This window comes from Podarcis pityusensis (assembly GCF_964106645.2).
Source record: "Podarcis pityusensis genome assembly, chromosome: 7".
Taxonomy (NCBI): Eukaryota; Metazoa; Chordata; class Lepidosauria; order Squamata; family Lacertidae; genus Podarcis; species Podarcis pityusensis.
The window spans coordinates 87,696,226-87,710,146 of record NC_138031.1 but is presented as its reverse complement, the minus strand read 5'-3'; the positions used below and the strand labels follow the sequence as shown (position 1 = coordinate 87,710,146).

Genomic DNA, 13,921 nt, shown 5'->3' with positions numbered 1-13,921 from the left:
ACAAGTCTTGTGGTTTCTTGCTACTGAAGCTTGCTAAAGAAACAGTTTCAGCTGTCATCTATTTTTAAATAAAAACTTGCTTAAGCTTGTGAAACTAACAGGGTCACTCAGAAGAGTAAAATGGATTTTAGAAATAAATTATGACTGTTCTTATGTCAAGCAAGCTTTGTTATATAAAAGCTGAAGGCAAGGTTAATTCTCAGTTAGCATTTATGTCTTACTTCTCTAACATCGACAGATGGAGTGCTCCTGCACCCAGTGCCTTTGCCTGCCTTCACATTGCCTGGGAAGTGAGTGTCAGACCACAGGGCAAACTGCTGGTGAAAAAAGCCTGTTCCTCCCAAACCCTGAGAGGAATGCAGAAAACAGTTTAACCCCCACCATTCTCTTTCATCTTCATCTGCGACTCCCATGATGTTGAGGGAGGATCTGTTCCTGGCGCAGAACGGAAAAGGAAGCCGTTAATTCATTGTTGTTATTGTTAATTATAATTTAATAACAACATCATCCTATGATTCTCAAATCAGTTAAAGCCACAGTGTTAGTACAAGTAACCATATAACATTTGTTCTTTGCCTTAATTAAAAAGCAAGATAAATGTGTCAGAGCTGCTGCTATGATATGGAATTGCTGATCTATATATTGATTCATTCCTTACGTTCTTTATATTTTTATCCCACAATTTTTCTTAGAAAAGCATCACGGTAGCTAAAAACACAGAACCCTAATCAAATAAACCCATTCCAACATTGCTAAAACTCATGTAAAATTAATAAGACTAGCCAAAATATGTAGCAGTGTTGCACCCAAAAAGTGGTTGAAATCCATATTAATTATTTTTCTATCCATTTGCATTCCCTTTTTCTTTATCTTGAGGTATATCCCTAATATCTGGGTACGAATATCTGAGGCCCTAATGGACTCTGCATTCTTCATGCCATATCTGCTGTTGGGTACAAAAGACTTGCCTTCCAGCTGTTAGCAAGCTTACTCAGGAAATGTGTGTAAACACATCTGCAGGCTACTTCAGGGAATAAGCTCTTGTGAACATGAATGCTTAGAGGAATTTGCTCAAATAGGGGAATACTGTTCTCAATGCATCCCTGGTCATATTCCAGACTGATGTCAGTCTCGTGGAGTATGCTCCTGCTAACATACAAAAAGAATTCCAAGGATCCAGTGGCATGGGTAATATTTAGAATATTTAGTCTGGGGAAGTTACGTGCCCTTGTAAGGTACTCAGGGAGAAATAGAAACGAGTCCACAAATGAACTTCTTCAGAAAAATTGAAACTACTTAAACAGCAATTATGAGGCTTTCGCAGAAAGTGGGGTGGGTGGGAGAAGGAGGGATAGTGAGGTCAATTGGTGCCACTGCTGTGCAGTTCAGCTTTGACTTGGACAAAATGGGAATAGTTGCAGTAGCGTTCCTGACACTGGACAATTTGGATAGATAAGGGTTCTGCTGGGTTACTGCCCACCTCACTGAGCTGACAGACCTGGTCTCAGAGGTGGTGTGGATGACTCCCAGACGGCTGGTTCTGAGAGACATCAACATCCATGCTGAGGCGACTAGCTGTGGGGTGGCTCAGGACTTCATGGCTGCCATGACGACAGTGGGACTGGCCCAACATGTCACTGGTCCAACACGTGACAGGCCACACTCTGGAACTTGTATTCTCAACGGGGCAGGGTGATATGAAAGTGGGCGATATTGACATCAGTCCCATGCCATGGTGAGATCACTTTCTGTTGAGATTTAGCTTTCAGCACCTTTTCTCTGCAGAGGCAGGGGGACCTATTAGGATGCTCTGTCCTTGAGGGATGATGGATCCATTGGGTTGCCATACAGTTCGGGTTTTTTTCCAGCTGATATGATTGGTGCCATGGTTGACCCCTGGAACATACAAATGGCTCAGGCCATTGATACGATTACCCCTGAGCATCCTTTCCCGCTTGACTCTTTGGTATATTCCAGAGCATAGAACAAGGAAACAAGCTGGGAAGCAGCTTGAACATGTGTGGAGGAAAGATCTGATTGAATGCATTCTAACGCTGGTGAGGGCTAATCACTGAGCTAACCTAGTGGCAGAGAAGGCAGCAAAGAAGGCAGACTTTGTTGCCTCCATTGCATCCTCACTGTGCCATCTGGCGGAGCTTTTCTGGGTAGTGCAGGGCCACTTACAGTCTGACCCAAAGGAGGTGGCAGAACTGAGGGCAGCTTGCTGTAACTTGTTTACAAAGTATTTGGGGGATAAAACCCCTTGCATCCACTATGACCTTGACTATGCTGTTATACCAAATGAATCTCAAAGGGTGTCCAGGGCACTGTCTGGTCTTGTTGTGCCAGATGAGTTTCAGTTAGTAAGACTGAAGGATGTGGACAAGGGGCTCATGCTCTGGACCATTGCTCCTCCTGCCTGATAAAAACTAGCAGGTAGGGGACAGCTGGGTAGGGCAGGGGGGTGATTAATGCCTCCCTGCAAGAGGAGGTAGTTGCTGCCTGCAGTGGTGAAACCATTCCTCAAGAAACCCTCCCTGGATTCAGAAAATTAAGTGACTACTGACTGGTTGGTCTTCGTTTTGTATTTTTCTGTTGTGATCCGCCCTGTGATCTTTGAATGAAGGGCACTGTACAAATAGGGTTTGAGGAGAAGGAGATTATTTGCTTCTCCTTTCACTTGCACATTGATGGAATGTGAGAGAAAGGGCCATGATTTCAGGATACACAGTTCAGGGAAGGGATTTGGGACTGGTGGAAAGCAGCAGTACAGCTTGGGAACAAAGAGAGAGCAGTGTGTCTGTCAAGCATTTATAGACATGTTGTAACAAAAGGTTTTGTGAAATCAGGGGTGCCGACTTGGGTCCCAGATTATGGGTGCCCAGTGGCACCCGGCGCTTAACGTGACATCATGACGTCATTTTATGACGCCGAAGCCACAGCTGTGCTTCCAGGGCCTTGAAGGTCACACCGGAGGCCTTGTGAGATCTCTGACACAACCTCCGGTTTATACTGGAAGTCGTGTTCAGAGACCTGGCAGGGCCTTAGATGTTGCTTCCGAGACCTTGCGGGGCCTCACGGCTTCCGGCGGTTTCTTTTCTTTTTTTATTATTTTTATTTATAATTTTCATTATTACTTTGGCAAAATCACATTCAAATATACATTTCCACTGTTAATATCTTTCTTTTAATAAAAACATTCAATGACTTCCCTTCTTCCCCTTCCCTGGTTCCTTTTATTTTTCCCACCATTCCTGCATATTCTTATATATCCATTTAGTTTACTTCCTCCCCTTATTCTTCCTTTATTATATATTATACTGTTGAATTTACCTTAATCCTGCTAGCATTTTCACTCGTTTACAGTTGTTTTCCAAATGCTCCACACAAAAATTCAACTACTCTTTGTATGCTAGATCTTCTTGCTCTCTGATTTTACTTGTTAGACCTGCTAACTCTATATATTCTATCATTTTTAATTGCCAATTCTCCTTATCAGGGACTTTATTAGTCGCTTCCATGCTTCACGGGATCTTGTACGTCACTTCAGAGGTCGCTACAGGCCTCCAAGTGACTTCTGGTAGAAACTGGAAGTTGCATCGGAGCCACACGGTGGGGGTGCTCAGCACCCTCAAAAGAATTGTGGGTGCCCTGGCACCCAGAGCCCCCTAGAGCTGGCACCAGTGTATAGAATAGGACCCACTTCATCATATGCATGGAGTGTTATACTTGGTTGATTGTTTTCCTGTTGCTTTCTAGACTGATTTAAGAAACTGGGTTAAAATATCAGTTTTCTGCTTTATTGTAGTGATCCTGACTGTGAAGGCCATCATTGTGAGAACAGCCATGTATATAACCATCAACAGTATGATGGTGAGGAGAGCCAAGATGAAGATAGCTGCTCAGAGCATAGCTCTAGTACCTCAACATCCACAAACCAAAAAGAAGGAAAATACTGTGACTGTTGCTACTGTGAATTCTTTGGTCATGGAGGAGTAAGTAATCCACCACAGATTTTATTTTTAGGTGCCTGCCACTTGCATTTCACTCTACTGTTGTTTTGGCTTTGCAAAACATACTGAATTAACTGCTGTTGCCAGACTTAATTAACTACCATATTTTTCCGTGTATAAGTCTACCCCTATTTTTTGAGCCCAAAATTCAGAAATAAATAAATGCAACATTCCGTGTATAAGACGACCCCCAATTTTAAACTTTAAAAATTTTGGGGGGAAATACAGTCTTATACATGGAAAAATACAGTAATTCCCACTTCATGTCAGGCATTGTGGAGAGTCAACAGCAGGAGGAGAGACTCACTGCTTCTGAACAGAAGGTCTGAGGCTGAATTCCTGGTTTCTCCAGAGAGGACTAGGACAAGCTCCTGTCTCCAACCCTGAAGAGCCACTGCCAGTCAGTGTAGACAGTGCTGAGCTAGATGGGCCAGTGGTCTGACTGAGTATAAGACGTCTTCCTGTGTTCCAGAGTCAGATGGATAAATGGATGGGTTTTATCTGCATCAAAAGACTTGACGTGGCATGTTGGTCCTTTCCTATTCCTTAGCTTAGCTTAATGATTCTCTGATGGTGAAGAGAGGTAATGAGGCTCTGGGGTGGGAGGGGGACTTAAAATCTACATCTCTGTAGATGTACATGCATATGCTTGCTGAAAAACATTTAATTATTTAGAATACTTCGTACAGAGTTCTACAATATTTGGCTGGCCTTGTTTTGTTCACTTTTAATTTGGAGTCGGGCACCTCCGACCAACAGCAAAGGAAGTCCACATGCACACACAGCCTTTCTTCTTCAGAAAGGCAGGCAGGGAGCCTTCTGGCTTCAACTGATATTTGGCAAAAGGGCACTGAGACCCTCTGCAGAGCGGCAAGCGGAAAAGGCCACCCGTGTCTCTTTTTGCAGCGTTCCCACCCCCGAGTTGCTCTCATTCACTGGAGAGGAATAGATGGGTGAGCAGCTTACTGGTTTGGCTGTGGTCTCAATGCGCTTCAGGTCCCTTGGGCATGCAGTGGCCAAACCATCCCAAGCCAGAAAGTAGAAACCCAACCTTGGATCAGGGAAAGGGGCAGGGATCACTGCCCACCTTCAGTGGAATAAGCTCCTCCAACTGAAAAAGTTCTTACATGTTCTTGCAATCATTTTGAAAGCTTCAGGACTTATTGTGAGCCGTGTTAAATTAACTTAAAGACACATTGAATCTCTTTGGGCCAGGCTAGGCATTTTTGTGCAGAGAGCAGTGTGCCTGTGCCCAGTGGCTTCTGCAGCAGACTTATTTGTTGCATCAAGTCTACATCTCCAGACATTAAAAGGATTTTAACAATGGCAGATGCCGTGTAATTGTGACCTGCCAGGGAGCGAGACTGAGGGAGCACTCATACCCTAGTACTACTCTTTTCCCAGTGCTCAGGAAACAGGTCTACTGCTCCACTCAAGTTGGACAGGGGATTCATTATGCTGTGATAGCACTGATAGACCAGTGTGTTGCTGTTCAGGCAGCTGCAGTGAGGGAATGAAGGAGAAAAACAGGTACTTGTCCTTCTGTCTCCCAGTATGCATTTACAGTCCTGTGTTGTGAAATATTTTACTAATGAATCTGCTATAGGAAGTATACTACCACCAACTGACACTGTGTTTGGCATATAGGAAGCTGCCTTGCAGCCAATCAGACTTTGTCTATCTCGTTCAGTATTATTTATTCTGAATGACAGTGGTTTTCTAGGGTTCCTGCCCAGGTGTCCCTGTCACTTGCTCCCGGACAATACCAGAGATTGAACCTGGGCCCATCTGCATTAGGAACATTAGGAAGAACTTCCTGACAGTAAGAGCTGTTCCAACAGTGGAATTTGCTGCCAAGGAGTGTGGTGGAGTCTCCTTCTTTGGAGGTCTTTAAGCAGAGGCTTGACAACCATATGTCAGGAGTGCTCTGATGGTGCTTCCTGCTTGGCAGGGGATTGGACTCGATGGCCCTTGTGGTCTCTTCCAACTCTATGATTCTATGATACTCTGACTGACTTAGCTACTGCCGCTTCCCAAATATATGCAATTATATCTGTTTTATAGGTAGCTATTTTTATGTTTAAATTCAAAATTGGAAATACAACAAAGACATAACTTTAAATTTAAAGTTTTCAAAATTACAGGCGTACCTTAGTTCTCAAACATTTTGGCTCCCAAACACCGCAAACCCAGAAGTGGCTGTTCCAGTCCTGCAGCAAATCAGAAGCCGTGCTTTCGTTTCTGATCATTTTGGAAGTCGAACGGACTTCTGGAATGGATTCCGTTCAACTTCCAAGGTTCAACTGTAGTTGTAAATACATGTTTGAATTATATGTTTAGTTCTAAAAACTGAAAGTATTTCTCTGTGTTGCCTTCCAACTCTTGACCTCAAAATTTCACTCAGTTTGAGCAATTAGCTGTTTCCCATACTCTTGTGATCCAAACTTTGTAGGCATTCATGGATTTCTGCCATTTTTAGCTCTAACAAATTTTGCAGTTGTTAGCAAATGCATTACTAGGGCAGCATAAATTTCTGTTACATACATTTTGACGTTCCAACAATTGAATCTTAGCATATGTAAATTTACATGGAGCTTAATGTCTGGCCTGAAGTATTTTCTTACAACACTTGTGATTATTATGCTAGAGTCCTCTTCAGGTATGAATGATCACCTTCAGAGGCAACATGAGTAGAGGAAGCCTGGAGGGCACACATTTCTTCCAGCCCTTTGTATGAGTAAAATAAACTTACGTAGTTGAGAAGCCTCGTTTATCTGTGAATGCTCCTCACACAGTTGAGAGCCCTGAATGATCAGGCTTGTCGGGGTGGTGTTTTGCCAATTACCACTGCAGGTTTTTAAAGGATCTTTGGTAGACGATATATGAGGGGAAATATAAAAACCCTTTTGCACCAAGAAATAATCCCAATTCCAAATAAACAATTTCCCCACCAGACCTTCACCCAGATCTAGCACCAAATTCAGCCATAGGAAGCCTCAGCAGCGTTTGGTCCTCCTCGACTGTGTCACCCTGCCCCATTTGTACCTGCCTCAGCCAGGCAGGGCTGGATGTCTCTACAGCCGCCACCTGTGCTGATTAGAGCTCCTAACCTGGGCAGCCAAGCCACGCTGGGCCGCCCTCAAGGGCCTGGAAGGAGTTGTGCAGCTCTGCCCATGTTGCCTCTTAAGCCTGATTATTTGTGTTTTGCAAAGTTCTTCTATGTGGACATCTTTTTAACTGCCTTTGTTTTTGAATGCTAAAATTCAAGTGATTTTTCAGTATTTACCATGAGTTTATAAATTTTCTGTTAGCCACCAGCAGCACCAACTAGTAGGAATTATGCTGAAATGAGAGAAAAACTTCGCTTACGTTTAACAAAGAAGAAAGAGGGACAACCCAGGCAACCAGAGCTGATACAAGATAGGGAAAGTGTTGTTGATCATCGAAAAGTAGAGGACTTGCTGCAGTTTATAAACAGCCCTGAGACTAAGCCAGTAAGCAGCTCACGGACAGCCAAAAGAGCAAGGCATAAGCAAAAAAAGGTAAGCCTAGACTTGTATTTGAGGTAGCCATTTATTGAAAGGCATGAAAATGAGCTACTCAAGGTGTTTCAGTGGTGATAAACCTATTTTTAAGATGTTTCACAAAATTATTTTCAGAGATGACTTTTGGGTGTTAAGTTTTTAACTCTTGTTGTGTTGTTACTTTTTGTTTTTATTAGTAGATTGTGTAAACTTGTTGTTGTTGCTGCTGTTAAAATCCACTTTGGACTCTTTTTGGAGAGCAAACAGTGTTCAAATGCTTTAATATCTAAGTAAAGTTAAAGGTACCCCTGACTGTAAAGTCCAGTCGCACATGACTCTGGGGTTGCGCGCTCATCTTGCTCTATAGGCCAAGGGAGCCGGTGTACATCTTCCAGGTCATGTGGCCAGCATGACTAAGCCACTTCTGGCGAACCAGAGCAGCGCATGGAAATGCCGTTTACCTTCCCACCGGAGTGGTACCTATTTATCTACTTGCACTTTGACGTGCTTTCGAACTGCTAGGTGGGCAGGAATATCTAAGTAGACTAATTGAAATTAATGAACATAACTAAGTTAGGTCCATTAATATCAGTGGTTCTACTCTCAGTAAAATTTAGTTGAATCGCAGCCAGTGTGTGCTATATGAGCTATATCAAAACTATATTTCTGTATCTTCAGGAAGAATTAAATACAGCGCTAAGCAGATTTCCTGATGGAAAATGTTTGCTCCATGTGCTGTTTTGAGAGCTTTCCCACCCAACCTGAGACAATTGGGGGAGGGGAAGAAGGTCCCCTTGCACTAGTTGAAGTCCTTGCATGGGCTTCTACTGGTGTGATCAGTTAGTTGAATCCAGCCCTACATCAACTTACATTTTGGAATCTTCATGCCATTGTAAGAAAGGTAAACTGTTGTCTTCCCAGTTAAAAGAAAAGGCCCACATTGAAACCAAAGCTAGAGAAAAGGAACACCATCAGCTACTAGAACAGCAACAGCAAGAAGATAGAGGGGCACAACAACTACAAGAGTTACAAGACATTAAGAAAAAGAAGAAAGAGAGGACCAGCACAAACTGCCAACAAGTACAGGTGCATACTCAGAATTGTCAAGTAAGGATGAAGCCTTCCCCTGACATCCCAGAAAACATTCAGAATGAATTCCTTGATGAAATAGAAACATCATCTGAATCACTGTCTAAACATGCAGACCATGTTGAACAGGGGCAAGTTTATGAAAAGTGCTTTGACCCATCCAATCCAATAAATGGTAGAGACTCAAAATTGCTTTTCAATACAGAGATGACTGTGAAATCACATGAACCCCTTTCTTTGCTTCTTAACATAATGCATCACCACACAGAAGATAACAACAAAGAGCAGATAACACAAATAAATGATCTGTTTTCTCAACGACTGAAAAAGTCTTCCAAAGCAACTGATATACAGACTCCACCTAAAATAAAAAACAAAATAAATTCTAAAATAAAAGTGGCAGAACTTCAGTCACTTGCTGTCTCCAAAAAAGAGGAGAAAAAAGTAAGCACAAATAAAGCAAAGCAAATTAATCCTGTGACAAAGTCACCTTTTGTGAGAGGCTCCTTATTTCCAAATGAACAGCTGCATAATAAGCTTCTACTACAAGAATCTCCACAGCCAAAAGGCAAGAGCAAGAAAAATAAGAAAAAGAAAAGTGACAAAGGGAACTCCTCAATTGGTAAGCCTCTATTTCATTAGCTAGTTGTGTATTTTAAATAGTTTAATGCTTCCAAAACATCTCCGGTCACATTGAGGACTATCTGAAATAATACTGAAACTGAGAAGTCACCTTCTGTGCTTAGTTGAGAAGTGTTGTAGCTCAGGGGTAGAGTACATGATTTGCATGGGAAAGATCCCTGCTTCAACCCCTGTCCTCTCCAGGTGGGGCTGAGAAAGGCCTCTCTCTCACACCACAAAGACCCTCAGCCAGTCAGTGCAGGCAATACTAAGCTAGATGGACCTGATGGTCTGACTCATTACAAGGCAGTGTCATATGTGTACAACAGTCTTTTTATGAAATTATATCTTGTGCAACACACAAGCACACCCCCAGTGCATAGGCACCAACTTTTAAAAAAGAACAACACAATCTGGCTTCCCTCCTCTCTCACTCATACTCCATTCAGCAACTAAGCTTGAAAAAAGCATGTGAGAATTTCTTTTCCTAGCCCTAAATGCTGGTGGATGGGCCTGTGATTTTCATGGAGATTGCAGCTGGGGCAAGGGAAAGGTAATTTCTCTCTCCAGGTGCGATCTTCATGCAGATTCCCACTCACCCCATTCTTGAAAACAGCCTTCCATTGACATAAATAGAAAGCTGTTTTCAAGCTTATTTGTCACCTGGGGGTGGGGTGATTTTTGGTGGGGAAATGGTGGCACATGAGGAAAGAGGAGTCAGCTTTCCCCTCCAGTGCAGCAGTTGCACTTGAACATAGTTTTCTGTTGGCCCTAACAGAAGATTCCTGCTGTAGCGGAGAATACCTGCAAAATGGGAAGACTCCCCTCACCAGAGTTACCTAATAGGTTGGTGGCTCCCCACCTCTGCCTTAGGGTGCCTCTTGCTGGCCCTATTTCAGTGGTCACTGGTCACGTTACAGAAGTCCCCAACTTAAACTTAAGAATGTGGCTAAGTTCTAAAGACCAAAGTTCTTAAATATCCTATACCGGATTAAAAGGCTTAATTACTTCAGGTTGCATGTTTCCATTTGTTTCCTTGGGAAAAGAGGTAATTGAAAATAATCTTGTTTTTACAATGTGTTTTTGCAGATGATGTGTTTTTGCCCAAGGATGTTGACCTAGACAGTGTGGAAATGGATGAAACTGAGCGGGAAGTTGAACATTTTAAAAGGTAAGTAAGTGCCATATGGCTGTCTTGTTGCTATTATGGCCCAAATAAAAACTCCCAACTGGTTTTAGGCATAGCTAAATAGCATCTAGGGTTGCATTCTGTTGAGGTATGGTTGTGCCCAGGCAACACACTCTACTGGTGTGGAACAGAGTATTCAGGGCATTGATACTGAGATCAACTAAGAAGTGCGCTAGACAGGCAACAAATGGAAGTGGTAGATTGAGCTTCTGGGGGCCTGGATCACAAGTTGTGTTTACTTGCCTTAAAATAAGGACAAGCATCCTTACAACAGAAGGTAGGTTAAGAACTTCAGCTAGATCTCTGGGCCGTTTGAAGTAGATCAGCTAAGCTATGTGATTCTCAGGTGTCTAAAATAGCAGCAACTAAGAAGCTCCCTTCATCTTGCAAAAGAAAAAAAAAGAGGTTTGCTGGGAAATAATGCCTTGGTGGGTGGGAACAGGAGTTGATTTTTTCCATAAAATAACTTGTGGCCTTTATTGTGGCACTGATAACAAATTCTGGGCAGAACTTCATAGAATCATAGAATCATAGAGTTGGAAGAGACCACAAGGGCCATCGAGTCCAACCCCCTGCCAAGCAGGAAACACCATCAGAGCACTCCTGACAACTTGCAGGCAGAAGTCTCCATGTTGATTCTTAGCAGCTCAGGCAAGGGAACACATACTGTTTTGTACCAGTTGGTGACTCTTGGGGTAGTACAGTGGTACCTTGGTTCTCAAACTTAATCCATTCTGGAAGTGCGTTCCAAAACCAAAGCATTCCAAAACCAAGGCGCACTTTCCCATAGAAAGTAATGCAAAACAGATTGATCCGTACTAGACTTTTAAAAACAACTCCTAAAACAGAAATGTAACATGAATTTTACTATCTAACAAGACCATTGATCCATAAAATGAAAGCAATAATCAATGTTCTGTACTATAAAATAAATAAGACAGTATTGTAGATGATAAAAATAAAAATTAATTCTTTTCCTTACCTGCACATGATAGTCATTGTTTGGATGGAGGGCTTTTATCCATTTCTGCAGTCACACAATCAATCAATCATAAAACGAAAAACAAGCCAGTCACAGAAATGAAAAAGCCACAAAAACGCAAAAAATAGCAAAAACAAAAGCACCAAATATCACCTCAGAACACTGCAATCAGAAACGGAAGGCTTTAATTACAGTGGGGGGGGGACCCAGATGAGTGGTGCAAGGGCAGATGCGAGAAGAAAAAACGGCTTAATTACTATGCGGGGGACTGAAATTTGCTGTGCAACTGTAAAAACGGATGCCCAGGAGCACATTTGGCTTCTGGGGCAAAGTTCGAAAACCAGAACACCTACTTCCGGGTTTGCAGCATTCGGGTTCTGAATTGTTCTTGAACTAAGCTGTTCACAAACCAAGGTACCACTGTATTTAAAACACAGTAGATCCTGCAAGCCTGAGATCTGCCCACCCGTGCCTTACAGTTTCAACTGAAGCGTTCTCATCATAAATCTTGGGAAGGCTCAACGTTTTTCTCTGCCCAAACTTGCAAGATGCTCTAAGACTATTTCATATTCTTGCAACAGGGGAAACACTAGCCTCCTCCTTTCAGAGGTTCTAGGTCAGTGGGTGAATGTGGTGTACAAAACATCATTTTGGTAATACCCACCCAGAGACAGCAGGGGGCAGGATCCTTGCATTGTAGGGGGTTGGACTAGATGACCCTTGGGTGCATTTCAACTCTGCAGTTCTATGATTCCATGTCATACCCCATCCATCAGTGTAGCCGTTCCTCTTATTCATGCATCCATGAGGCCCATCTCTTCACCATCCAGCCCCCACTACCTCTCAGCCACCCACACATGGGTACATGAATACATGCATGCAACACACCCTTCTAATATATAAATAGATACTTGCTTCCCTTACAAAAACAGACATTAAATGCTTGACCAGTAAAGAGTTTGAAGTCAATTTTATTATTCATTTATTTTATTTTATTTATGAATCACTTTCCATGAAACATCCTTGATCGATTTAACAATAAAAACATAGAAATCAAGTTGAAGGCCAAAATAGATGCAGACTGACATCAAAATCCCCACTTTTTTTTAAAAAAAAGCACAGTGTCCCTTTTTTAACATCTGAGATGCCACAAGCTGTTATAGTCGTCTCAGACCTTATTTCAATTTAGATTATTCTACTAATTCACTTAGAATTAGGCTAAAAATATTGTTCAACATATTGAAAGTTTTCCCTTCTGACTTTCAACAGATTAAGACTTCTCATAATACATATCCACCATTGCTGAGTGCTTTCTTTTTATTTTCAACTGTTATTTTGTTAGTAGCATTTAGTAGCATTTTTATTTTTAAAAGTGGGTCAGTATCTCTTAGGAGTCTTCCCAGATTTGCTGTCACTGATGAAACTGTGCACAAGTTTCCAGTGTAGCAGCCTTCTTTTCAAAGCAGCTAGAAGGACTCATAAAATAAAAATGCTCCCCTTCTTACTTTCTGTGAAAGGCTTATACATGTGTGCTTTTAACTACAAAGCACACTTTATTCACAAGCAGCCCATAACTTCAGTTCTCTGCACTGTTATACAGCACCTCTGCAGAAACAGAGAATGGACAAACTAAAACTCACAAAGCAGAAACCTACCCTAGTAACTACTTTTATATATTACAGCAAATGAGAGGGTGGCCGCATATGCCCACTGCTGTATTGTTCAGTCTTTCCATTTCTGTAATACTAAATCTGGCTGAATCGAAAAATACAAATATGTTTATCCCACATGTGTAAGACCATGCACCTTCTTGATATATGTTTTTTCACAACACATTTATGAGGTAGGTATACTGAAAGCATGATTTGTCCAAGCAGAAAGCAGAGTAGGGATTTGAAGTTGTACCCAAATAGTATTGCATCTAAACGTTGTAAGCTTAATCATTGGGACTGAGGCATTGAACTCTGCTCCATGTATAAAAATGCATGCATAGTTGCACCAATGTTTAGGTTCCAAAGACTTTAAAATGAGCACTGGTCATCAGGCACTGTTAGCAGGGTTAATGAAGTCAGCTGTAGAACTGAGATCAAATTCCAATATGGGGGGTCATCATTTTCACGTTAGTGCCACCCTTGGGGCCTCTCAGCCCAGGCATTGGGAGCCCGTGGCTCTCCACATGTGGCTGGAGTTCAACTCCCACTTGCTTTGCTAGCAGGGCCTGATTGGAGCTGAAGTGCAGCAACATCTGGAGGGCCACAAGTTCCCCATCCCTGTTTTAGCACAATCAAATGAGATTAAACATTGGTTCATAGCCTCTAAGTCTCAGTCAGCAACACATTTTAATAGCAGCTGTTATTTGAAATGACCCAGAGCTGAGGGGCGAGAAGCATTGGCTCTGCTTACTGACTTGCCACATTCGCTCATTGCAAAATGCAGACAAAGGTATCTTTAAACCTTACCCCACTGTGAATAGCAATTTTGACTTTAAAAGAATTCTTTACTT

At 42.2% G+C, this 13,921-nt stretch overlaps 1 protein-coding gene across 5 annotated transcripts in view; it reads left to right on the top strand.

Moving 5' to 3' along the window:
• Positions 1-13,921, top strand: part of FAM193A (family with sequence similarity 193 member A) — a 56,565-nt gene that overhangs the window by 40,169 nt on the left and 2,475 nt on the right. For all 5 annotated transcript variants that reach the window (XM_081015139.1, XM_081015138.1, XM_081015141.1 and 2 more), the window contains 4 exons: positions 3,809-3,995; positions 7,325-7,555; positions 8,459-9,248; positions 10,337-10,418. In XM_081015139.1, the coding sequence (XP_080871265.1) occupies positions 3,809-3,995; positions 7,325-7,555; positions 8,459-9,248; positions 10,337-10,418 (1,290 nt within the window). The remainder of the gene's footprint in view (positions 1-3,808; positions 3,996-7,324; positions 7,556-8,458; positions 9,249-10,336; positions 10,419-13,921) is intronic.